Source organism: Xenia sp. Carnegie-2017, unplaced genomic scaffold, assembly GCF_021976095.1.
Source record: "Xenia sp. Carnegie-2017 unplaced genomic scaffold, XeniaSp_v1 HiC_scaffold_14, whole genome shotgun sequence".
Taxonomy (NCBI): Eukaryota; Metazoa; Cnidaria; class Anthozoa; order Malacalcyonacea; family Xeniidae; genus Xenia; species Xenia sp. Carnegie-2017.
This window is the reverse complement of record NW_025813447.1, coordinates 13,044,483-13,071,627: the sequence shown is the minus strand read 5'-3', so window position 1 is coordinate 13,071,627 and position 27,145 is coordinate 13,044,483. Positions and strand designations below refer to the sequence as shown.

The window sequence follows — 27,145 nt, the reverse complement described above, 5'->3', positions numbered from 1 at the left end:
TGCCCTTATTTGAAATTCAACCCGGATATTTAATGAAGATATCTTCATACGTATTTCGTCATAGTGGTTCTTACTTGCAAAACGTTTAAATGCAATCAAGTTTTCAATTTTGACGATCTTATTTTTCACTCCAGTAATATAGGTACGAAGTTTTAAACAAGAATTATTAATAATTTTGTGTAGATTTAAATACGATTTCCAAAAATCTTTACAACTTGTGAACAACGTTACAGATAACGTCAGAATAAAGATAATTACAGAAAAATAAATATCAAGAATTTCAACTGATTCTACAAACCACAAGCTTTATGAATACTCGTAGTATTGCTTATTTTGATTCGTCCTAAAAAGAACAGATTTTTTGTGAAAATTCATATAAAAAGTAAAAATCACATTAGATAGACATATTAACAATATCAACGGATTATTATTATCTCCTCTCAACCCTCATTAGTGGATTCTACAACCACACACAAGCTCCATTCATGATCCATCACTCCTTCATTCACATTTCCTATCCATCACTAGATCACAGGATTCACTAGTAAGTAATCCATCACAACATAGACATATTAACAATATCAACGGATTATTATTATCTCCTCCCAACCCTCATTAGTGGTTATTACCTCCTCCCATCCATCACTAGTGTGGTGGTGGGTCTTATCCCTCACTAGTGGCTTGCCATCCTTGGAGGGTTCACTGCATGCTATTGGTTATTACCTCCTCCCATCCCTCACTAGCTCCAGCCAATTGATAATGTGCCTTTCTAAGATCTCCAAGTTTCTTGCGTTCCTTTTCAAGCTGACTTTCTAATTCCAAAACTCGAACCTAGAAAGTGATTTAAGTGCTTATATTATGATCCATAAGGAGCCATAAGATCAATATTAACTGACCTGCGAGTCCATCTCCCGTCTCTTTGTTTGCGTTAGACTGAGCTTTGAATAATCTGGAACAGTTTCTATAGATACAAACAACACAATTAAAAGAAAGAATAACACATTCAAGAATGAATAATCATTACATCAACTTATGTCAGTAAAGTTGACAAAACATTCCAGTAAACAACAATAAATTAATGGTAATTCACCTCCCCACCCCCATTCACTTACTACTATCTTCGATCATTTCTGAACCAGTTTTCGCCGATGCCACCACTTTACCGGTTGCCTCGGCAACTAAGAGATAAACAATCATCATTTATTGATTTATGTAAAAGTAAAGAGAGTGGAAGTAGAAGAAGAAACAAGAGTGACATTTACCTGATTTTGATGCCGTTGTAAGAGCAGAAAGTTTAACACTTCTTGGTGAGGCTTTTACACGAGATGCTGCAACCTGAAAAGAAAACGAAAAAAATTTACAACTAGGAAGAATAGGCTGGAACTAATGACTTGCTTAAAACAGTCATCTTTATATACACTGATGCATAAAAATTAACTTTTTCAGGAATTCTTTACGAAGGATACTGTCCAGAGTCAAAGAAAAGATTTATTAATAAGTGCTTACCAATTGAGCAGTACTTGCAGCAATTTCATTGGAAGCAACAACGAGTTCTTCAAACTTCCCTCCTTCCTTCACAACTTTGTCCGCAGCGTCACTATGGAAACAAGATGTTGTATATTTAGGCAAGCATGATGTCATCCTACGCAGGAATACTATAAATCTTACACCAGTACTTTTGCGCCCCAACCAACAGCCTTTGCGGCCGAAATCAACCCTTCAGTCCAACGGTGATGGCGCTTGTAAAATTCTTTAGCAGTAGCTGATCCCTATAAAGAAAATACTTTATGTAACATCTAACATAGAAACACAAATGATAAGTGTGTGTGTTTTGATGTAAGAAAGCGTCATAAGTCTCCACCTTTCCTTCTTGGACTATCTCGCCCTGCAGTTCCTTGGATTTCAAAATTAGAAAACGAATAGCTCTCATCAACGCATTACAGGAGTCAAGAATTCTGTTAACACAAAATAATTTCAATACAATTTTGCAGCTTTGAGCACGGACGTCGAAGAAGTCAAAATGTGGTGACACCTTTCGTTCACTTCAAGTTTTACTCCTTTATCAGCCTGTCGGGAATTTTTCAGCATTTCCTTTGAAAAAGGAAAACGATTGTTTTGAATGTTTTGAAGGGAAAAAAATCAAATTGGAAACGAACCAACCTCGATTCTAGACACCGCGTCAGCAACAAGCTACAAAAAATAAGCAAAGCGCTTTAAATAGGGCAGAACGTACAGCGAAAATATCAGTTCGTGAGAAGACGCGTTTTCTTACCTCTGCAGTTGAACTAATTTCATTTTCAACAGCATTATCAATGCTATCTAAGTTCTCGTCCTCCTTAGGTATAAGCCTCTAAAAAACCAAGAATCAAACATGATCCACGCACGAGTACGGAAAGAAAAAATACTTTAGAAATAGCGACTTACGTTTCCAATTTCTAAAATCTTCTGTATGGACTCTTTAACCTCTTCTTCTTTGCTTTTTTTTGCATTAGAGTCGACTGTAAAATAAAGACATAAACAAACATAAAGACCAAACGTGTGTTGCCATCATCAACATCATTGCAGTGCCAAAATTTAATGTATTACTTGAGTCCGTGTTCTTCATCATTAGAAACAATTGTAACGTTTTCTCTCCAGCGTTGCGACAATGTTCTACAAGAGCTAAAACAATAAAATAGTATATAAGTCCTTCCAACACCCTCTAATCAATCCTTTGAATTCAAACATTACCCTCAGCATCCTCTTTTGGTGCCATATGAGACGTTGCTTTGCCAAGCAAAATACCTTCGCTAAGTAGATGTGTATATGGGGTTATTGACGACAAAAAGGAATCGACATCTGTAAAAGAAGCACCTTAAAGTTTTCGAAAAATCTTTATGATATTTTTTTTTAATTAATTCACTTGCCATTCTTGTTATCAAGATATGAATTGTAACCATCAACTGTTTTATTGAAAGATTTCCCAAAACCGGACAAACGTTCAACTAAATACTCTAAAATAAATAGCACATATAAATAGTACAAGCGCAAGATGAAAAATATTATAAATTGAAGTTGAAGAATACCCCCAGTAATCCATAAAAATACATGAATAACAATGAATAACACAACAATTACCTGCTGTGCATGTTGTTCCAGAGTTTTTTGGATTTTCAAACTCATTTAAAGTTTCTTCAACAATCATTATTGACCCTTCTATAGATGCCACTAAACGATCATAGAAATCAAATCTTAAATAATCCTTTATCGACATCTTCTACATTTCTGATTAGATCTCCTACCTAAAAGACGTCGATTGTTTTCAAGTTTGTCCATTTCGTTCTGATTCTGCTTGTTTGCAAGCTGAAAATTGACAACGTATAAACTTTTATTATCTCTTGAATAACATAGTAAAAAGTCACGATTTGAACCTTTTCATTGTGTTCTTTGATCAAATTTTCTATTTTCTTCCTGTTTTCTTCTCGTTCTCTGTCGGCATCCTTTTTCAATTGTTCAATCTCAGCCAGTTTAAGTTCCAACTCACTCGCCTAGCGTAAAAGTTGCAGAAAAAAAAAGGATTAGATGTAATTTTCAAGGATTTCAGACAGGAAAATCTGACAAAACATAGCTGTACATTTTGATTTAAAGTCTGTTCTAACTCGGAAGACCTTTGCAGCGACGCCTGTAATAATAAACAATTGAAAAGCTTTTATTATTTTTCATTAATCCAATTTAGGTGCATGATCCTCGAAAAAAATACACAGAGTTATACACACAGTTACACAGTAATACACACATTTACACAGAGTTATACGCACAGTTACACGGTAATACACACATTTACACAGAGTTATAAACACAGTTACACGGTAATAAACACATTTACACGGTAATACACACAGTTACACGGTAATACACACAGTTACACGGTAATACACACAGTTACACGGTAATACACATTTACACAGAGTTATACACACAGTTACACGGTAATACACACAGTTACACGGTAATACACACAGTTACACAGTTGTACACATTGCTGGTGTTTAGCTATGCTATATTTACAATTTAACATGATTTTTAAATCTCCAAAACTTTAAACTTACCTTTAGTTTTAAATCAGCTTCATCATAATGCCGTGTTTTAGCTGCCAACAAATCACCCAGTTCATCTTGCTGTTCATGATGGAAACAATAATAGCAAGGACATTTATATGAAAATGAGCAAAAAACTTAACAAAATATTCATACTTTATCTTTCGATTCCTGTTTTATTTTCTCGATCGTTTCCTCCGCTAATTTGCGACGAGCTTCTTCATCATTTCTGTTTTTCGTCATTTCAACAAGTTGACTTTCCAAGACAGAAACCTTATCGAAAAAAAATTAATCAATCTAAAATGATTTGTCATGGTATATTAGACGATGTTTAAACTAAAACACGATGAAACTCCTTAGGAATGGTTTCCGTAATCATCACTTTCACATTAACGCACCTTTTCACTTAGAGATTTTTCAAGTCCTGAGAATTTTTCTTCGTCCACCTAAATATAAATACACAAAAAACTTCACATTGATAAAATGATTTGTTTCACTGAGGAAAAAGAAAAATGAAAAGGCATCAAAACTGCTGGTGATTATATTTGTAGCTTCATTTAACTCGTTCAATAAAATGGACGTGAAGAATATATAAATTAATCAATAATTATTTAAGCAGAAAATCACCAACTTTTCTTTGTTCTTCAGTCTCTCGTTGTGCATTCGTTACTTCAGTAAGTCGATTGTTCATTTCTGTTTCTCTTTCTTCGAACGTCTGTTTTAGTTGAATGATTGTTGCCTCGGCTTCCTTAAATAAAAAACCAACATTTTTACCAAAGACGAATAAGACAGAGGAGAGAAATACACGCTCACTTTCAGAGCATCTTGTGTCGTCTCAACCACTTGGGAAGTTTCCAAAAGTTTTTTGACTAAGAAGATAAAAAAATTCAATAACTTAGTGAACAACGTAAAGACATATTCTCTTTCTATAAAATAAACTCACTGTCTCATCAGCTTCTTCTTGTACTTTAGCTAAGTCTTCGTGTAATTCCTTGAAGAAAATAATTCAGTAACACATGTCATATTTTGTCAAAGTACAAACTTTCTTGCAATGGCAACGCTACCTTTTTCTCCTTTTCTACTGTGGATAAAGACTTCTTCACATCTGCATTCTGTAATAAAAAATCATCGCCTTTTCTTTACCAAATATGCTTAAATTTATAAATTCATTTCGTAACTTACAGTTCGCAAGAGCTGAACATGTTCTGTCCGTAATTTAGAGTACATCTGTTTTAGTTTATTAAGTTTCTCTTCCGTAGGCTTGCCTTGTTCTAATACTAATTAAATACAAATCAATATATATAAAGAATAACATATTTATAGAAATTATAGAAACAAATAATAACAATGGCTTGAACACAGGAATATATCATTGTAAGTTTGTAGATGTACATTGTCGAAGATAGTGGAGTCTTGAGAAAGACGCTTCATGTTGATTTAGATCGACTTTTCCATCTACATCGAGCTACATCTTGAACTATGTAAAAGTCACTAGATTTGGTTATAGCCATGCAATGTGAACTATGTCTACATCACTAAACACTCATTGTATGCAACGATGGCTCAATTTTGTTCAAGCTAATAATAATTAGTAATACAACAGCTTCGTTTGATATTTACATTTCAAATCTTCCTGCAATCTAGAGTGCAGTTCATGATTCTCCTGAGTCAATTGCTCATTACTTTCGCGCAATTCGTTTAATTCGGCAGAAAGCTAAAAGTTGGAAAAAAACGCATGACACAAATCTTCAGATGTTTCCCAACATGATATTTGAGACGAAGCAACTGAACCAAGAACCAAGAGTTGCTGAGTCCATACGTACCTCTGATATTTTCATACGCAGTGCGTTCTCCATTTCTTTTGACTAAAGATAGAAAACTGAACTGCAGACACAACATACGCAAGACTCTTGCAATGAAAAAATCAAAGCAATACGCACACACTGACACAGAATTCATTAATATCATGTTGCAAAACATGGAAATATACCAAAAAATGTAATACAATCATTTATTTGCAAGAAAAATGCAACGTTCCACAACTGAAAAAATGTGGCATTCCAAACTTGTTTAAACTAGCAGCGCTCTCAGACAAGCTCCGTTATCCAAATGAAACGCTTAAACATTTAATGGAAGTTCACTGTTTATCAATGGTCAGACTACGGTTCAAATGACGATATTCGCTGTCTTAAAGTCATAAAGGTAGAGAAATGATTACCGCAGTAATTGTTCAAACAAATACGGTAATAACGTCATAACCAACCAATCAGAGTCGAATATCGATAAAAAAATTAATTTTTATGAAGAACCTTGAGTGTTTTATAAAAATCCTGATGAATTTGTTCGCTCCTTAGTTCGCAGTTATGTTTGAAAAAATTTACCTTCTGTCTTTCACTTTGCAACAATTCTTGAAGATGTTTCACCTGCGCAATCAACTGTTCAATCAGCTTATCTCTAATAGAAAAAAATTGTGTGACAGGACTGTATGTCTGGTCTGTATGTTTGGTCTGTATGTCTGGGCTGTGTGTCTCTGTATGTCTGGGCTGTATGTCTGGGCTGTATGTCTGTCTGGTCTGTATGTCTGAGCTGTATGTCTGGTCTGTATGTCTGGGCTGTATGTCTGGGCTGTATGTCTGGGCTGTGTGTCTGTCTGAGCTGTATGTCTGGTGTATGTCTGGTCTGTATGTCTGGTCTGTATGTCTGAGCTGTATGTCTGGTCTGTATGTCTGGGCTGTATGTCTGGTCTGTATGGGGCTGTGTGTCTGGGCTGTGGGCTGTATGTCTGTCTGGGCTGTATGTCTGGGCTGTGTGTCTGGGCTGTATGTCTGTGTATGGGTCTGTATGTCTGGTCTGTATGTCTGAGCTGTATGTCTGGTCTGTATGTCTGGGCTGTATGTCTGGTCTGTATGTCTGCTGTGTCTGGGCTGTATGTCTGGGCTGTATGTCTGGCTGTATGTCTGGTCTGTATGTCTGGGCTGTATGTCTGGGCTGTGTCTATGTCTGGGCTGTCTGGTCTGTATGTCTGGGCTGTATGGGCTGTATGTCTGGGCTGTATGTCTGGTCTGTATGTCTAGGCTGTGTGTCTGAGTTGTATGTCTGGGCTGCATGTTAGGGCTGTATGTTAGGGCTGTTGTCTGGGCTTTATGTCTGGGCTGTATGTCTGTATGTCTGGGCTGTATATCTGGGCTGTATGTCTGGGCTGTATGTCTGGTCTGTATGTCTGGGCTGTATGTCTGGGCTGTATGTCTGGGCTGTATGTCTGGGCTGTATGTCTGGTCTGTATGTCTTGGCTGTGTCTGGTCTGTATGTCTGGTCTGTATGTCTGGGTCTGTGTCTAGGCTGTATGTCTGGGCTGTGTGTCTGAGCTGTATGTCTGGGCTGCATGTTAGGGCTGTATGTTAGGGCTGTATGTCTGGGCTTTATGTCTGGGCTGTATGGTCTATGTCTGGGCTGTATGTCTGGGCTGTATGTCTGGTCTGTATGTCTGGGCTGTATGTCTGGTCTGTATGTCTGGGCTGTATGTCTGGGCTGTATGTATGTCTGGTCTGTATGTCTGTCTGGGCTGTACTGGGCTGTCTGGTCTGTATGCTGTATGTCTGGGCTGTATGTCTGAGCTGTATGTCTGGTCTGTATGTCTGGGCTGTATATCTGGTCTGTGTCTGAGCTGTATGGCTGTATGTCTGAGCTGTATGTCTGGTCTGTATGTCTGGGCTGTCTGTATGTCTGGGCTGTATGTCTGGTCTGTATGTCTGGGCTGTATGTCTGGTCTGTATGTCTGGGCTGTATATGGTCTGTATGTCTGGGCTGTATGTCTGGTCTGTATGTCTGGGCTGTATGTCTGTCTGGGCTGTATGTCTGGGCTGTATGTCTGGGCTGTATGTCTGGTCTGTATGTCTGGGCTGTATGGCTGTATGTCTGGGCTGTATGCCTGGGCTAGATGTCTGGGCTATGTTTAATGCTGAATATTGTATGCTTTAACAGACCGTTCATCTGGTTGAGGAGATGGAGGTTCATCTTCAACCTGTTTAATGGGTTTTGGTGCTTCAACAGGTTTTGGCTCAGTACCAACAAATGTAGGGGGATCCTGAAAAAATTATTAATATTTTCAATGTAACAATATCAGCCTTATGTACATATATATGCATTAGAACATACATATGGTAATTCTGGGACATTTATCAAAGCAGTGACGTATGTCAAAGTTCTTGCATCAAAGAAAAATTTCTTCAAACGTTGAAACATAGGATAAAATCTATTACGATGACCAGTCAACATGTCATGCATTAGTTCTAAAAAAAAAATTTAATCAGTAAAAATGATTGAAAGATAAATCATCTTAGAGGTTTTACTGTTACATAAATTACTATAAGTACAGGCAAACTTACTTTTGTGTAGTTTATACATCATTTCGACAGATAAATTGTAAAATGCGCTAGATTCCTAAAGAATAAAGAACAAAAAAGAATTTAATTTGATCTTAGCGAACAATATTTTATACAGTTTGGTATATAATCTTTTCATGGTAAAATTCCTGAGTAAGATCCTACAAGATCCTACAGGATCCTAAAAGATCCTATAAGACCCTACAGGATCTTGAATAAGACTTAACAGGATCCCAGATATGATTAGGATAGAATCATTATCATGCTTTTCACAAAAGCTTAATTGAGGACATTTTTTTCACACCTGTATTAACATTGGAAATGAACATATTCTACATTGAACAGCTTGAATCTGAGAGTTGGATTTATAAGGATTGAGGCTTTTCGACACTAGAATATATTTAAGATCAACAAATCAAAGAATACAAACAAACACAAAATGCAAATTTATAAAAAATAGCTCAACCTGAATCAAATAAGTCCAAACATCCGTCCAGCTGATCAAATATATCTATCACTAACTCAAAACTTTAAAAAAATTGATGAATGAATATTTAAGCAAACATTTGAAAATTTCAACTACCATGTAGCAATGTATAATTTATTTTACTTACAAATAATTTTTATCATTTGTTGGGTATTTTATAACATCTGAATTTCCAGGTTGGATTGTTCCAGGAATATAATCATACTGTAAAAATTGTCATTAAATAATTATGTTTCAATGTCATATTTTCAATTTGAAAACAAATGAAGTAAAGACGTAATTGTACTTTGCTGTGAAATGCTAATTTCTTCAATATGATCACCAGGAATAGATGTGTCAGTTTTCCATAACTTCCTTCCTGTGAATGTTTCTAAAAGTACGTAAATACAACTATAAACAACACAATGTAATAAACGTATTTCAATTACTACAGCCTTGTTGATGACGGATATTCAGTAACAAATCCAGGGTTGGTCAAAATACATAACTGAAAATATCTTTCTGTTTAAAATTACTTTGGAGCGAATCTATTTGGGAGTCTTTTAGTTCTAAATATTCTTTACAATTTTTAACCAAAAGCATGGGTAAAAAATCTTTTGAATTTAAATTGAGCTTCTACATGTCATTTTGATCTTCCTTAGATCTGCCACTGAGGACATTAATGTAAATTTGAAGAGATATACATAGTGTACTGTTGATTATATCATGTAATTCATAAACTTTGCATTCTTTGTTCTTAACATGCTTTTTTGCTAGTAAGATATGTTACAAAAAACTTTTTAATACCATATAATTGTGCTTGAATACTTACCCAGTAATTACACATTTCCGTCAACATAACTTTCTCAGATTCGGATTCTTTCAAAACCTTTTAATCAAAGAGAGGAAATTCATACTTATCGTCAATGATTGCAAGTTTCATGGCTGGTTTTTATGACAAACATTTAGATGTAGTTATCAAAACACATAAAGAATATAAAAAAAATTAGCTAGTTTCTTCATGATCAAGGTGTTCTGGATCTGCAGAAACACAAAACATGTAAAATGAAAATGAAGCAAACCTTAGGATGGCCTTCTCTTAAAAGTTTGAAGATGACAGTCATGGCTTTCCAAGACATTATAGCATTAGCTGAAATATTCATCTTTTTAAGGCATGCCCAGAATGTACTTGATCCATTTTCTTCCCATGTTCCAATAATAGTACATTAGTAGGGTCAAGGATGATGAACAAAAATGTGTAAAATTATATTCAAAAAATACATAATCAGTTAAAGAAAAATAAATGGATATTTCTTAGATGTTTTTCTTTGACAGCATTTTCTGACGTATTTATAGCTTTGCTAAGATGCTCTGCCTAAAATTATAGCCAAATTTAAAATGACATATTGCAACGCATTGATAATTGGCAATGTAATTAATTTCATTATTCCTATTGTTTTCTCTTTTCCTGAAATATCATTTTTTACGCAATGTGGACCAGCATTCAAATCTCCAAGGTAAAAAAACCGTCAACGAGAGTTTTTCAGAAGTTGCTTTTACGACGACTACTAAATAGTTCATAAATACATAAAATGAATTTGGGCACTTCAAACTACACGGTGCTTGACAAAAAGGCGTTAAAACTTTTCGAAAGCTTTAACTGCACATCAATCATAGTTATTTAACTAAACCTAACCTTAAGGTTTTTAAATTTAATGGTAAAGATTCTTAAGATAATTAATATCAATATTGAACTCGAAGAACTGATTGGGGAAAATCATTTCAACATATATGTATGTTAATACACTTCAATTGTAAAACATAAAATCTGAAGTATTAAAGTCAAACAAACATACCCAATCTTTCTCGGATCTTTGACCTTCATGCATTGAAGAAGGCCTGGGTGATAAAAACCTGCTCATCTTTAGCCATTCAAAATAGTTCAGTAAGTGTTTAAATACTCTGATCAAAACAACTCTCCACAAGAAACGGAAACTGAATTGTCCCATATATCACACCCACCACAAGCATTGATGTTACTAAGCAATGCTATCTACTGAGATTAAAGAAAACTCATTTGGGCTAAAGAATTTATGCCTAACCAAAGAACGAGGTTCATTTTGGACACAAAAATCATATTATAAATGCATATATTGTAAACTTTTACGTTCACAATATTTTATCAAAGTCTATTTTATTTTATGTAAACAACGCATGCCCAGTTTTTAGCTATGCATACTCATCGAATTTTAACAACTACTAACGCTTATGGAGAAGAAATTAACCTAAAATTTATTTCATTGGGCACTACACTCCGAAAGTTTGTCATCAGTCGTTTGAAATAAACTACTTTCAGTATCTATGGCGGTTTCTTGGCATTTTACTCACGTTAGGTTTATTTGTTCAGGTACGTATTTACAATTATAATAGTTTTTACGTGGCAATAGGATGTTAAACGCAATCAATGTGAAATGAAATTAGTAAAAAATACAGCTGTAGCTTCTTGAAGTTAAAAAAAAATTCTTTTTATAGACTTGCTTTGAATACATTCCCATAACTGGAGTTTTGCTGCTTTTTATCATATGCATTGTTCTTACAGCATTCCACTGTGTCACCTCTGATATTGTTGAAGGTTTGTTAAGTTGTTCTAAGAAATGTAATTTGAAAGTAACTTAGAATTGTCAGGATTATTTCATATTTACAGAATCAGTTGACATGATTGATGGCTTTGGCATCCAACTCAGCTCAAGAGATCGTATTGGAAAAGAAAGTAAAGATTTTTTTGAATTTGATGAAATTGAAGATGCTGTAATAAATGAAGCTATCAAAATGGTAGGTCTATCTTGGTACACATTTGCTATGGTAAATTATACATTATTAATGATGCCTTATTTTACATAGCAAAGAGTTCTTTTTTATTTGGCATTATTAATTCACCCAAAAGTACAAACAAAAAAATGCAATGATGTTGGTAGTCTAAAATTAATGCCACTCTTCCAGGTAACAATTTTTTTCTTTATAATTACCAGATTTTTAATATAACTACAGAAGTAACACTGTCCATCCTTTTTTTCAAGAATACCATGCCAAAGTTGCAAGAACTTCAAACAATTTACATTGAGATAGAAAAGTTATTACATAAGTAGCAATAACCTATGACAATGATATATAAAAGATGTACATTTCTTTTCATAAAATAATATCACAAAATCTCATAAAAATACAGCCAACTTTTGAAGTGATTTATTTGATGATAAACAATATGATGTTTGCTCACCAACTTCCATTTCTTCTTTTTACAAAGTGCTTCCATTTTTTCACCATATTCATATTGTGGATCATTAGATACACAATCTCTAATAGTGAAACAGACAATACCTCCAGGTTTAACCACATGAACAAGATCATCAAACCCTTTTCCTTTAACGTGACCTATTGTGAACACACCTACACAAATAGCAACATCATATTGGTTTGCATCTAAACCAAGGTCTTCACAGTTTTCTGATGCCATATAGCCATGAAACAATCTCCTGTATAATTTTTTCTCTTCGGCAATTTTCAGTAATTCTGGACTAATGTCCAAACCATCTACAGCTTCACAACCAAGTTTCTTTAAATGCTCTGCTACCAAACCAGTGCCACATCCTAAATCAATGACTTCAGCAGTGACTTTAGACACCCCACGCTCATCAAGAATCTTACACAGTTCTTCCGCTGCAAGTTTTGGTGCCACATATAACAAGTCCTTGGTCACATCCTTAGGAAGAAAAATTATTGCATTGTCTAAAGTCATCAACACCATAAAATGCCAACCACCAAAGCAGTAAAGAAGAAATTGCATCAAGATTAATACCGTAACCTTTGACTAGAGGACAATTTCATAAAGTATAAAGTTCAACATGAATTAAAAAAATAAGTCTTGAAGTAAAAAATATTCTAAGTTATAACCAACCAAGATACCATACTACCATTGAAACTTGGAAACTGTAATGTTTCATTTTGGTTTTATTTCAAAACGATCACCAGACATGATCATCATTATTAATGAATGATGACTTTGAAATAAAACCAAAATATTACAGTTCAATGGTATTTTAGTTATTACATATATTTGAGTTTATAAGATGTATTTTGTCTGCTTATTTTTAATTCATTACCTTATCGTATGTGTTGCTCCACGATTTATAGATCTCTATAAGATCCTCTTTCGTAGTTTGTGCACCAATATCTTTTAAATGTTGATGACTTTCTTCAGTAGACATTGGAAAGATACTTTAAAATATGTCGTATTTACAAATCTTTGAAGTTTACGGTTTGTGAATAATTGGCTTAATTGCCACAACATGCATAAGCCTAAGCTTCAACAAAACTTGACTCTTATCAATCATTCAAAATGATAAAATAAGGACTTCACCAGTTTCTTTCTATGTTAAGCGTCGTAAATATATTAACAACTCACTAAAGCCATTTGCAGATTAATTCAGCTTTAGTAATAAAGTCATCAGGAAAGAAAGCGTTACATTTAGATCGAACAAACACATTTTACAATAACTGCAGCTAAGAGTGACAATTATTCAAAAGTGAGTGAACAAAGAATGGTAAATAAACTACTTTAAATCCTTTGACTTTTTTAATGAATTTCAACACACTGGATTAAAATGGTGTGTTAAATAAACCTTAGTTCACATTTATACAAAAACACTGCAATGCAAAAATCAAATGGAAAGCTAAAATTGAGACAGATCAAATAAAGGTAATACCATTGGTTATACACACCATAAAAATTCCTTAAGAAAAACAATTTATGGTTGTAATGATTGTTGAATGTATTTCATACTAAAAATAAAGGAAGTTTGAAAAGTTTAACCATCAAATGATGGAAATATGAGAAGAAATATAGTGTCAGATTTCCACCTGGAGCATATAGAGGGAAAATACTTTTCGTATTATTATTCTGCACTACGATCAATTGTCATCTGAAGAAATTGTTTCACTTTTGCTAAACGGCTATTGTTATTTACATTTTGCTCCTTTGCCTTTTCAATTTCTGTTTGGCTCAGTTGTTTCATCCTTTTGGCATCACTTGTCCATACTTGCTTAAGTAAAAACATATTTTGTGGTATAACCACACTCATACCTAATATTCCAAACTGAAAATGCAATTGGCTAATAAAATGTCTCTGTGCAACAATAAAAGTGACCATCCAACTGCAAGCAACAAGCCGAAATATGACAAATGTTACTGTGAGTAGAATACGATTAACTTTGAGAGCTAAACCATCTGGGTCTGCATCAGTCATGTTCAATAAACGTCGAGAATGAAGAAATATACTGTTTATCTCCATGAGAAGAGCACATAAAGCAAAAGGAATGTATTTCTTGTGTGAAACACTTAAATAGAAGATGAATATGACCTAAAATAAACATATGGTTAGTCAGGCAAAAATATTCAAGAATTTCTATTTGCTTAAGACAACATGGAAGAAGTTTATTGGAGCTGAATAATGAAATCAAGTCTAATTTTGAAATGTTAATTGATATAGTTCAATCATCACATTGTGCAGTTTTTATACTCTCAAATATAATAATAACATTATACATAGCTAAATTTTTAAATCACAAACTCCCATTTAAAAATGCAAATACGCACCAATTGATGCGAGAGAGTTAAAAATAGCTACGTTCTTGCATCATTGCTTTTGCAATAAAATTTAAACTCAAACTAATCGTTAAATGATATGTTTAGTTATTTTTAATTTTACTTTAACATCATTTTACTTACTAAAATGTGATGTATGATAACACAAAGACCTCTCCCTAAGTCATTGATGATTAAGTTCATCAGATCATAAACGAAATAACCTAAAACATAAAATAATCTTGTAAGTATTATCCAATGATAAACACGACAAAAGTTTCGCGCCAGCAATTTCAATTTCACTTTCATGTTTTAATTCCGCAGTTTATATAGATACTTTATTGAAGAAATAAAGGTCATTTCGTCAAACATAACTTGCAGACGAAAGCTTCATGCTATAGGAGCCTTCATCAATATTATACATAATACATACCCATTGATAGAGAGAGTGTACAATACGCTAAAGAGTTCCATGTGTACAGCATATCCTTGAGCATAGCGGGACTAGAGTACAAGCTACAGAAATAGAATTGAAAATGCCCAATTCTTAGCAATATTCCACGATGCAAAACAAAACGTTTGCCTTTCCAATGGCTTTCAATTTTCAAAAACCAATCGGAGTTCAATACCTGTAAAAGGCCAGCGCTGAGCTCAAACACGAATGAATGAACGATGTCAAAATATTTTTCCAAAGCCAAATTTTCTTCCACTTATCAATAAATTTTGGTGGCGCTGGAAATAACAGCACAACATATTTGTTTACTAGTATAAAACAAATAGCAGAAAAGATACAAATCTTAAACCAATTTACATGGAAACTAAGATTTTCCATGGCAATATTGATTACAATTTGCTAGTTGTTGGTTGTTGTAGTTATCACCCCTTGAGCAGTTTGTTCACAGAATTAATGACAATATTCATGGTATGTATTATGTTTGGCAGTGATTATGTATTTTACACCGGCAGCCCGCTTGCGTCTTAAGGCCTAGAGAATAGCACTAGTTGACCATTGGTCTATTTAACTGTGACGTAACACTTTTACTACTGGAAATGCGTAATACCGAATTACATAATTACAATTTTACAATAGTAAAAATATGGCGGAAAGTGATGATGAACGACCTCGAAAATCCCAAAAACATTGAAAGAAAAAGACTCTTTGAAACGCTTAATTGTTGTTTTGGAAAATGCCTCGCTGGAAACAGTTAAGGTTGTTTGAAATTCATTGCTCATGAATCTTATCTTGCCTTTCAATGAACGGGACTGAAACCTCGCGCAAGCTTTCCTTCATTTCCCACATGGCTTTATTTGTTCTAGAATGGGAAGAATTTCGAATTGTTAAATTGTGACCAACATAAACACATATTAAAGAAAAATGGACGAGATATTGGATCAGTAAGACCAGATATCACTCACCAGGTTTTGCACTAAAGTGTTATCAAAATTGATAATTTATGCTATTTAATATTTAACAAAATAACAAACAATAAGATTCATCTGTATTCCCCAGTGTCTCTTGATGTTGTTGGATAGTCCTTTGAACAAAGCTGGTCTTCTTCAAGTTTACATCCACACTGAGAAAAATGTTTTAATTGAGATCAATCCTCACACAAGAATTCCTCGAACATTTGACAGATTTTGTGGATTAATGGGTAATGGAGGATACCAATTGCATACTATGATTTTGTGTGTATTGTGTGGGGAGGTGGGTTGGAGGAGAGGCAAACATTTTGTTAAGGCTATTGTATACTACAGTATAGAATTCAACATGAATTATTTGTTACAGTTCAATTACTGCATAAGCTAAGTATCCATGCGTCTAATGGTCCACAAAAGTTATTGAAGGTGGTTAAAAATCCTGTGACACAATATTTACCAACTGGATGTAAGAAATATGGTGAGATGAAGATGCTTTAACTTTAGTGCCCACAATAAAAGTCATTTCAGGACTAGTAATTAGGAAACTAAAGCGCTTTTCTTTACAGGGACTTCTTATAGTTCAACAAAGCTTGTCAAAATGAATGATCTTGTACCAAAAGACAATCCTGTTGTTGTAGTAATTGGTGCAATGGCCCATGGCAAGGTTAGTAAATCAATTTATTTATGAGAAAATAGGATGTGATGCCAATCAATGAACAAATGGCAACATTTTTAAAACTTTTTTTTCAAGGTTAAAGTGGATTATACGGAGGAAGTTTTAGCAATCAGTAGTTACCCTTTATCTGCTGCTCTTACCTGTGCAAAGATTTGCACGGCATTTGAACAAGAGTGGGATGTATTATGACAAGATGCCAGTGCAGATTCTTCAATTCATGTAACAAAGATCCAGGTCCTCAGTCGCCAACTGTGAAAGTAGATTAATAAAAGATCTTTTTTTCTAAAATGATGACACTTGAATACACATCAATATTAGACTGAGTAATTGGAGGTTTAAAATCTTCTGTTTTCAGTTATATAACTTTGTATTTTAAATTATTATTTTACAACCTTTTTTACACAAACAATACAAATAATTACACAGTGGAGATAATATGTCAAAGTGAAAGTTCCTTTCAAATTAATAACTTCTGTACATAGAGATTTTGCTACCTTATCATATATGATGATTACTTGATAATGACTACAGCAGTTTTTTCTCATGATGTATGTAATATGATGCTGAATCCACCTGGAACAAATACCTATTATCCCATATTAGTCTTTAATTTCCTTAATATCTTTAAGCAATGCGCAGATGCATTGCTTTCGTCATTTGCAATTAAACTTGGAGTAGATGGTATGTAGCTGCTATGAAGACTGTTTGATGACTGCTGCAAATGATCCAGTACACCTTGAACTATTTGCTGAATATTTAACACCATTAGCCTCTAAAACAAGAACAAAATTAGCAATTAAGGAGATAACAACTCCTACAAATTAGTTCTTGCAAATATTTCTAAAGCCAAATACTATCACCATGTGTGGTTTAATGTCTTGTTTCACATGTAAGACCCAATGAACAATCTCCCTAGGTACAGTACTGTAGATGTGGTTTAATGTCTTGTTTCACATGTAAGACCCAATGAACAATCTCCTAGGTACAGTACTGTAGATGTGGTTTAATGTCTTGTTTCACATGTAAGACCCAATGAACAATCTCCCTAGGTACACTACTGTAGATGTGGTTTAATGTCTTGTTTCACATGTAAGACCCAATGAACAATCTCCCTAGGTACAGTACTGTAGATGTGGTTTAATGTCTTGTTTCACATGTAAGACCCAATGAACAATCTCCCTAGGTTTCTTTCAAAAAACATCGGCTGCTAACCCTAAATATCTATAAAAGTAATTAGTAACTTACTTCACGACATGAAGAATTTCGACATAACAGTCTTAGAGAGACAAGCACAACTTCCCTCACATCAATAGAATTATCATTACAAGCCACCTCGAGCAAACTAAACAACACAGAAAAGTAAGGTGTAGCTACTATTTTACATTTCAAATAGTACATTCTGCAAATGTTGGTAGAAAGTCATCAAACCGTTCAGGAGCATGGTACTCAAGGAGTTCATGGCAAAGTATTGGGGAGTGACGTATTAAGTTTCCCAGAGCTCCTGTAATGAATTAAACACAATGTTATCTCAATTTGTCTTTACTAGCTCTGCACCAACAAGTAACTTTGACAACTTTAAATGGCTATGACAGAAGCTTTATAAAAACCTGCAGCATTTAATCTTGTTTGAATGAGTGGATCTGAAAGAAGTCGTACAAGACATGGGATACTAGGTGATAGCACGGTATACAATGAATCACTGTGAATCAAAGCGTTAGCAATGACGTAGCTGGATGTCTATTAAAATGGAGAAGATTGTATTTAATAAGGAGAAACCTAGACAGTTATGAAGTTTCATCAGTATCCATAAACATTCACACCTTACGTAAATCATCGTCTTCATGTTGTAAATATTTTATTAGTTCTGTTACGATGGGTTTTCTACAAAGTTCAAATTTACCATAACCAATCAATGGTTCAAAAATACGTTTCTTTTCTCCAAAATATGATTATTTTCACAGGAACTTTTGTAAAGCTGGGCATTTAAATGTGGAAATATGTATTCTCAGCTATGAGAACATTCATTTCCGTTTAATCATCCCAGATGAATATGGAGTACTACATTTAGACAATTTATACGTATGTGAATGTATGGTATAGAATTTTGACGATGGTAAAGATGAATATGGAGTACTACATTTAGACAATTTATACGTATGTGAATGTATGGTATAGAATTTTGACGATGGTAAAGATGAATATGGAGTACTACATTTAGACAATTTATACGTATGTGAATGTATGGTATAGAATTTTGACGATGGTAAAGATGAATATGGAGTACTACATTTAGACAATTTATACGTATGTGAATGTATGGTATAGAATTTTGACGATGGTAAAGATGAATATGGAGTACTACATTTAGACAATTTATACGTATGTAAATGTATGGTATAGAATTTTGACGATGGTAAAGATGAATATGGAGTACTACATTTAGACAATTTATACGTATGTGAATGTATGGTATAGAATTTTGACGATGGTAAAGATGAATATGGAGTACTACATTTAGACAATTTATACGTATGTAAATGTATGGTATAGAATTTTGACGATGGTAAAGATGAATATGGAGTACTACATTTAGACAATTTATACGTATGTGAATGTATGGTATAGAATTTTGACGATGGTAAAGATGAATATGGAGTACTACATTTAGACAATTTATACGTATGTGAATGTATGGTATAGAATTTTGACGATGGTAAAGATGAATATGGAGTACTACATTTAGACAATTTATACGTATGTGAATGTATGGTATAGAATTTTGACGATGGTAAAGATGAATATGGAGTACTACATTTAGACAATTTATACGTATGTGAATGTATGGTATAGAATTTTGACGATGGTAAAGATGAATATGGAGTACTACATTTAGACAATTTATACGTATGTGAATGTATGGTATAGAATTTTGACGATGGTAAAGATGAATATGGAGTACTACATTTAGACAATTTATACGTATGTGAATGTATGGTATAGAATTTTGACGATGGTAAAGATGAATATGGAGTACTACATTTAGACAATTTATACGTATGTGAATGTATGGTATAGAATTTTGACGATGGTAAAGATGAATATGGAGTACTACATTTAGACAATTTATACGTATGTGAATGTATGGTATAGAATTTTGACGATGGTAAAGATGAATATGGAGTACTACATCTAGACAATTTATACGTATGTGAATGTATGGTATAGAATTTTGACGATGGTAGAGATGGAAGCCTACACGCAAGTCTACAGTCAGAGAGGGTACAATAGGTTTAAAATCATCTCCTAGACATGATTCAGTTTTCCATTGTGCGAAACAATTGTCTGGTTTCTATTGTCTTGTTTCTATTGTGTGGTTTCTATTGTTGGGTTAAATGAGTGATGAATAGTGTAGCCTTTTTTTTAAAGTTTAAGACGAATCTTTTCCTTTGTCATATATGACGGAGCACCAGAAAAAAGAAAATCAGTACTGACGAAAACACAGAGTTAAAAAGAAGTTATGATACTTTTGCATAATTAATTCTTATTTTCCTGACATTCGAAAGTATATTTTGGACGGAAATGACCGACAAAAAATGGACAGATTTTCGAGGTATTGAAATTCTTAAAATGAATATTTTTATCATGAACAACAAAAGACTGACTTTATAAATAATAACATACTAAATGCACCTTTTCAAAGCGGAGATGAATGTAACGGTTTTCTTCAATAAATTTCCCATCATGCCACATGTTTTTGAACGAAGCATGACTTTCTTATGACGTAATAACTGTACGAGCACATCATATTCCCCTGAAAAAGACATTAAAACATTAAAGCTTGCATGTAAAATTTTCCAAACTACTAGACATTCACCCAAGTACTGATGTTACAAATTTCACATTCACCCAAGCCCTCCACGTAACAATGTACAAATTGCACATTCACCCACATAAAGCTCGCATGTAAAATTTTCCAAACTACTAGACATTCACCCACCTCGCTCGCCCTCAAGTACAGATGTTACAAATTGCACGTGGTCAACAGAGGACCTTGCTACATGACTCAAAATTGATAGCATATCCATGACAACCACGTCAGGTTGATCTGAAGAGAGTAACGACCGCAGTAACCATTGCTTCTGGGAAATTTTTCAATAAACTAATCATGTCGTTTAACTTGCTATTCATAATATTAGCTGCATACCAGAATACCTTATGACATTGAACTATCTTTGAAAACTGGCCGATAAACATTACATCGCTCAAGACAAGTCGTAGCACTAATCCTAAAAAGAAATAATTTTGCATATTTTTTGTTAACACAAATACATTTCACTGAGCTAATCAATGAATAAAAAAATGAGCTTGAATTCAACCTAACGCAATTTGCGAATAATCTGGATACAAAACGTTTGCCATAACATCAACAACATAATCCATAACATTCAACTCATAATACACACTGAAATGGAAGATTTATTTACTTTAATTGTGTTTGACAACAAAGAATAAAATTTATATCTACTACCTGTTTATATCTTGAAGAATCGAATCATCCAATTCCATTGTAAACGGAATACAAAATATCTGAAGAATCTGGAATGGTAATATCGTCACAAAAATCGCCACAAAAACAGTATTTTTTACATCAACAAATAACGATAAATGAGTACCTTATCTATAAACGGTTTAATAACATTCTCTTCTTTCATGGCGAGCGAGTTTAGATTTGATCTGAAGCAATGCACAAGAGAATATTGTAATACCAAAGGGAATAAGTGATGTGAAATTTTCTAATACAATCAATTGAGGATAGTTAGAAGATATGTGAAGTTATGAGAGGGATGTAGCTATAAAGTTATGTCACACTTCGTACCTTTTGCTCATGAGAAGTATAAATTCTGTTGACATCCACAAGACCAGAACATGAAGCGTTTTATTGGAAGGATTCAACAGATTTTGATGGTTAAAAGTGGATACTAATGGATAAAATTAATTAAAGAAATTAGCCAACATTCTTATTCTCATACCTTAGTCATCATTTCAATTCTCATACCTTAGTCATCATTCTGCCAGTAAGATGTAGTAAAATCGTAACACCTTCTGGAGAAAGGACGATCCACTCATAAGAGATCACGTGATTCTTTTCGTATCCATCATCGTCATCATCACTACATTGATATGTTTTGGAGAGTTAATGATAGACTTGAATTGAATGGTACACGGGCAAATGGCGTTAGTCGTTGAGGCTTTTGAAGATCATTTAATAAAATACCTAATGGTTCCCATCGATGGCGTCACCTGCAATGTCGTACTTAGACGAAACCATATTGCATCCCAAACTCCATATGAGATAACATCATTACCATTTAGAAAATGCGACTCCTGACAGATGGAAAAAACGAAGATGATAAAATGAAATAAGGAAATTACTTATTACTACTATACTACCTGAGACATTAAGTTGTTTAGAATGCAAACGATTCCATCACATAAACCGATTTCAATATATGAAAAATTCTCCATCTACAAATAAAATACCAATATAAGCAGAAATAATAAAACTGAATTGAAAAACCTTTTCTCTCGACCTTCGCCATACTAGTTATTGTCGTTAAACAAGCGGCAAGAATTGCGTCTTTTGATTGGTTGAAGACCCCAATGAATTCTGGTAACATCATTGTTTTTTTAAGGAGATACGATGACGTCACTTTAAAGTTGACGTTGTCAGAGATGAGAAAAAGGTCCAACAAAATATCAGCAGTATTAGATAACCTAAGACAAATAGTGAATAATTTTACATTAATCATTTGTATAAATCACTTACTGTCCATAATTTGAACCTAAAGATCAAAATACAACATATAAATGTGATAAAAAGACGTTAAGAAACGTTGCTGTGAAATAAAAAAAGAGAACTTGAATGAATTTATTACATTTGATTAATATCTTGTCCATGATAGTCCAATAAGCACCATAACACAAGAAAATTTAACATCCATTCTTCATGATCATTGATATTCTTTGACTGAGAAACAAGTTCTTTAAACTGCACTACCAGAGCAGTCGTGTATTCCTCTTTATCCATAACTATCACGCATATCTCTTTTGATGTGTTGCATAACATGCACAACAAGTTGAGGATCTTCACATCTTTCGTGTACTGCACTAAAGATAAACTATTCAGATGATCGTGAAATTTCTCAGAGAGAAGTTTTTGCGCTAAAAGTCGAGTTAAAGTTTCTTTATGGCTTTCTTTCTTTGACGAATGTTGAGAAATAAGAGAAATTAAGGCAGTGATAGCTACTCCATTATCCATAACTATCCTTCCATGGTCTTTTACAATCAAGGATTCTATAAGATTGTCGAGAACTTTAATATTTGTAGTAACGATGTTACCGTAGAAATCAGACGACAAAGATCTTGTTTTAGTGTCCATGACTTCACACAGAACAGAAAAACACTAAAGAAAAAAAGATTTAAAAAGGAAGATTAAGATCAACTCACCAATCACAAAAATAAGAGTTTCACAACATATACGTACAAAAGCAATTGTGTAATTTCAGTAACTTTGTTCAAAACAAAATTCTGATAAAATATTTAAAATACACATACATTTAGTAAAGAGTTGCTCAGTCGTTGATCACTGTCCGTGGTCGCTAAATGGGAGAAAACTGTCAAATACACGGTTGAAATGTCCTCAAGAGTGACATACGACCTGTAAAAAATGTTTATGTAGTATAAAGATTGGGATGTTTAGAAGAAATGTCAGAAATCGTTCACCTTTCATCGGTTATTTTCATTAAACATTCTTCTAAAAAGGTCCAAAATATTGAAATGCAGTCGATCAAGATCTCCACACACCATTGAAACTATGTAAAACAAACCGAAAAACAATTTACGTACGTCATCATTCATATTTATACAAACCTTTGATAATACATATAAAATTTTTGCAAGTTTTAAATACATACGTACCTGTAAATGCCTCGTTGATAGAAGATCATTTAAAGCAAACACACATTTTTCAGGAACTTGAATGGCATTGCATAAGTCTAATTTTCTCACAGGAGAGCTAATAAAAGACATAAGGTTGTGGACGGTTACCAAGATACTACACTAAATTAGGACATTTATAGGAAAAAGGTTTAGAATTTACTCAGCTTAGATATGCATTAGATACAAGGTAGCAAAGAAATATAATTTCCTATGCTTATAGTTGACTTTTATAATAATTTATAAAATCACTTACCATGGTAAAAGTAATATATTTCGAAAAACTTTAAGAATTTGACGAAACCTTGAAGCACCTTCCAAAACGCCTTTCGTGACATCACTAGCAGCATTGTCAAAATCAGTTTTAAACTTAACGAGAAGTTTGTCGTCTTCTAAAAGTTTTTCTAACAACGAACTATTTTTTTCACTAGAAGCAAGTTCTTTATTTGTAATTTCCACCAGTTTTAACCATTCATCTTCACTGTCTAGGTCCTAAAACAATTTGTGTGTTTATATTAACACCTACTGCTCCTTGATGGTTGGAAACATGCAATACGTTACCAAATGTTTAACACGTATGTAACACGTGTTTAACACGTGTGTAAAACGTATGTAACACATGTGTAACACGTGTGTAACACGTATGTAACACGTGTTTAACACGTGTGTAACACGGTGTAAAATTGAATGTACTGGCATAGGATGATGTAAGATGTTGTAATACAGTTTAACATGATGTAACAATGTGTAACAAGATGTAATGTGGCATAACATGGTGTAACATTGTGTAACAAGATGATTTGTGGTGCAACACAATATACCATGACATTATATAAAGCAGCTCTGATAAACTTACTTGTTCTATAACATTAAATGTTACTACTTCTTGTTTTTGATGTTCTTTTACCCTGCCAACTATTTCCATTTCTCTGTCATAATCCTCACTGATTCTACCCTTTTCATTATCATGATTAACAACTAAAATAAACAATCTTCATTAAATCTTACATAAAGTAAATATGCCAGCTAAGCCCTAATTAAACACCTTTATTTTTTCGACTTTTCTCTCTCAAGTTTTTCTCTGTTTTCTTGTTTTCCTTCTGATCATTGTACGATTTATTTTTTTCTTCAGTTTGCTTTTGAAGTCTTTCAACCCAACTCAGTTTTTTTCCTCCTGATTTTTTCTTTAAGAGAGAAACACATTTTTACACATTGGCAAATCAAGGATATGACCATGCTTGACAACAAACATCTCACTGTTTTTGTTTGCAATTCTAGTTTCTTTTTCTCCTCAGACTGCTGCATCTTTCCAAACTCCTCTGGACTTAATGGTAAACCTTTGAATTCCTCAACTAAAAAAATCCACACCTACATTGAACTATTATTCATAAAAAATTGTAAAGTTCTACATTGAAAGAATTAAATTATAAGATCTTCCTATTGTTTTCATTTGTAAGTCTTTCAGTCCAGAAAAAATATATTTATGTATATCAGCAAGTGAAGATATTTTCAATACCACAGATGTTGGCAGCAACAAATGGATGATGTAGTAAATTTGGCCAACTCAATCGTTTTCTCGGGTCTTTTGTAAGTAGACCCTGAATGAAACTCTGCACATTAAAAAATAGCACAAATCAATTGTTTTACACACTAATGAAATGAAAAAAAATATTTCAAAATAAAAAACCATAAAGTTTGGTGACATTTCTTTTGGCCATTTGACACTATCCTTTAAAAAATAACAGTCAACAATCATAACATTACAGGAGTTAATGCTATACTTGGAAACATACCTTACAAATGAGATTGACCAATTGAAAGATGTTGTTGGTATAAAATGGTGGTGTACCAGAAAATAATTCATAAAGAATGCAACCCAAAGACCTTTAGAAACGAAAAAGTATCTCAAAACTAAAAATATTATCTTATTGTTAATGAATTAAATTTTATTTGATAGTCAAACAGAATGCTACATTATAGGCTGTACAAATATCAACAAATGAAATAAACAAACCACAAATCAGCATTATGATCATAAGGTCTTTCTTCAACAAGCTCAGGTGACATGTAAAGTGGTGTACCCTAAATTGATGAAAATGATAATTTCAATTTGTCCCAATTTTGACTGACAATACATAATTCTATCAACCAATTATATTGCAGCACAAATAAAGGAGTCCACATCTATAATTTAATTGTGTTGTAAATATTATAAAGGATGAGTTCCTGGCCACTTTCAACTAAAATAGACTTACTTTAATTGAAGTCAATACCAATGTATTGATACTCATTGCTCTGGCAAACCTATAGAACAAATACCATAGCTACAATGAATTATTTATGAGGATGCTATGATGCATTACAATAAAATTCAATTCAATGATATGTTTCTTACCCAAAATCACAAAGTTTAACAATGCCTCCTTTACCGATTAAAATATTCTGTGGTTTCATGTCACGATGTAAAATGCGATTAGAATGAAGATAAAACAAAGCTTTGACAAGTTGAACAGCAACATCTTGAACTTGATCTTCCATAAGACTGCCATCATCCTCCAAGATTTGAAACAATTCTCCTTCAGCGTATTCTGTGACAACACAAACCTGAAATTCAGAACAGCATAAGTATGGATTAGATACAAATGACATGTTTACAATAATCTATGTCAAAGACAATGCTATGAACCAACCAGCGATACAAGTGTAAAATGCATTGAGTCAGCGTTTATAAGATGTTCTTTTAACTAATATCAAATTAAGGATTGCAGCAAACCCAAAAAACACCATAAAAGATGTCAAATAAAGTCATAAACCAGAATCATAACACTCTACTTCATAGTTCATATTTACCTCTTCTTCTGTTTCAAAAGAATCAAGCAATGCTATAATGTTTGGATGGTGTAAAGTTCGCATAATATCAATTTCCCGTTGCAAATTCGTTAAGTCTTTGGATGATCTACCTTTCTTTGCAATGAACTTTAATGCGACTATCTAAACATGCAAAACATATTCTCGTTTTTCTCCCACAAAGCGCAGCAAAACTTGAAAGTAACTGAGCATTTACCTCTCCTGTGTATTTTTTCCGTCCCTTATAAACCTTTCCAAATGAGCCTTCGCCAATGAGCTCCAAAACATGATAAGAAGAAGCCATATTTAACACCAACCAACGTCAGGGTTGCTAGGTTCCAGCGCATGCTCTTGATAGCCTGGGAAGCAGGCACATGATAAATACTCTTTACAAACATTGATCAATCAAATGTCAAATCGATCAAATTTACAAGAACTCGCGATAAGTGAAATGTCAGAGAGAAAAATCATTCCTTCCATAGCAGTTATTATTGGTGTATAGGTGCTACCGATGGTATAATTCTCGTGCCAAACTCCTATTGACTTGACCACACATATGAAAAATATTAACATTTGCGTCTATGAAACCTTTATAGAGATAATTTTCCTGATTTATAAGAAAAAACATGACACATATTAATA

At 33.5% G+C, this 27,145-nt stretch overlaps 5 protein-coding genes across 5 annotated transcripts; 1 reads left to right on the top strand and 4 right to left on the bottom strand.

Moving 5' to 3' along the window:
• Window positions 1-150: 150 nt before the first annotated feature.
• Window positions 151-11,831, bottom strand: LOC124435312 (huntingtin-interacting protein 1-like). Its single transcript, XM_046985248.1, has 41 exons — window positions 10,781-11,831; window positions 10,236-10,299; window positions 10,007-10,149; window positions 9,757-9,813; window positions 9,232-9,315; window positions 9,073-9,149; window positions 8,925-8,986; window positions 8,763-8,848; window positions 8,462-8,516; window positions 8,232-8,365; window positions 8,060-8,160; window positions 6,458-6,530; window positions 5,900-5,941; window positions 5,697-5,790; window positions 5,259-5,353; window positions 5,141-5,188; window positions 5,020-5,067; window positions 4,895-4,945; window positions 4,708-4,824; window positions 4,475-4,522; window positions 4,233-4,349; window positions 4,089-4,157; window positions 3,614-3,661; window positions 3,411-3,527; window positions 3,282-3,342; window positions 3,118-3,207; window positions 2,907-2,993; window positions 2,731-2,838; window positions 2,587-2,661; window positions 2,425-2,498; window positions 2,273-2,350; window positions 2,161-2,190; window positions 2,033-2,091; window positions 1,862-1,955; window positions 1,669-1,769; window positions 1,507-1,597; window positions 1,263-1,335; window positions 1,113-1,178; window positions 897-961; window positions 724-831; window positions 151-343 (listed from the first exon to the last, which is right to left on the bottom strand). The coding sequence occupies exons 1-41, from the start codon at window positions 10,931-10,933 to the stop codon at window positions 329-331; spliced, it is 3,258 nt and encodes a 1,085-aa protein (XP_046841204.1). The 5' UTR covers window positions 10,934-11,831; the 3' UTR covers window positions 151-328.
• A 94-nt stretch (window positions 11,832-11,925) lies between these two features.
• Window positions 11,926-13,291, bottom strand: LOC124434594 (methyltransferase-like protein 27). The gene is made up of 2 exons (XM_046984473.1): window positions 13,085-13,291; window positions 11,926-12,684 (listed from the first exon to the last, which is right to left on the bottom strand). The coding sequence occupies exons 1-2, from the start codon at window positions 13,187-13,189 to the stop codon at window positions 12,127-12,129; spliced, it is 663 nt and encodes a 220-aa protein (XP_046840429.1). The 5' UTR covers window positions 13,190-13,291; the 3' UTR covers window positions 11,926-12,126.
• A 437-nt stretch (window positions 13,292-13,728) lies between these two features.
• LOC124434178 (TLC domain-containing protein 2-like) lies at window positions 13,729-15,506 on the bottom strand. Its single transcript, XM_046984058.1, has 4 exons — window positions 15,195-15,506; window positions 14,999-15,081; window positions 14,710-14,789; window positions 13,729-14,341 (listed from the first exon to the last, which is right to left on the bottom strand). The coding sequence occupies exons 1-4, from the start codon at window positions 15,395-15,397 to the stop codon at window positions 13,877-13,879; spliced, it is 831 nt and encodes a 276-aa protein (XP_046840014.1). The 5' UTR covers window positions 15,398-15,506; the 3' UTR covers window positions 13,729-13,876.
• Window positions 15,507-15,662: 156 nt separating this feature from the next.
• On the top strand, window positions 15,663-17,179 carry LOC124434444 (ribosomal RNA small subunit methyltransferase NEP1-like). Its single transcript, XM_046984341.1, is given in 7 exon segments — window positions 15,663-15,693; window positions 15,696-15,775; window positions 15,883-15,984; window positions 16,076-16,217; window positions 16,352-16,462; window positions 16,551-16,648; window positions 16,736-17,179. Coding segments are annotated over 7 exon segments (678 nt in total). The 3' UTR covers window positions 16,850-17,179.
• Window positions 16,988-26,830, bottom strand: LOC124435311 (serine/threonine-protein kinase 36-like). The gene is made up of 32 exons (XM_046985247.1): window positions 26,721-26,830; window positions 26,507-26,647; window positions 26,052-26,260; window positions 25,912-25,960; window positions 25,671-25,738; window positions 25,450-25,540; window positions 25,344-25,385; window positions 25,173-25,266; window positions 24,914-25,008; window positions 24,702-24,840; window positions 24,513-24,634; window positions 23,913-24,148; window positions 23,639-23,735; window positions 23,444-23,532; window positions 23,276-23,378; window positions 22,597-23,123; window positions 22,252-22,435; window positions 22,112-22,186; window positions 21,936-22,045; window positions 21,717-21,831; window positions 21,537-21,613; window positions 21,334-21,394; window positions 21,189-21,256; window positions 21,037-21,122; window positions 20,873-20,946; window positions 20,658-20,799; window positions 20,351-20,471; window positions 18,481-18,541; window positions 18,268-18,397; window positions 18,089-18,161; window positions 17,906-18,002; window positions 16,988-17,432 (listed from the first exon to the last, which is right to left on the bottom strand). The coding sequence occupies exons 1-32, from the start codon at window positions 26,805-26,807 to the stop codon at window positions 17,250-17,252; spliced, it is 3,846 nt and encodes a 1,281-aa protein (XP_046841203.1). The 5' UTR covers window positions 26,808-26,830; the 3' UTR covers window positions 16,988-17,249.
• Between the last annotated feature and the right edge of the window lie 315 nt (window positions 26,831-27,145).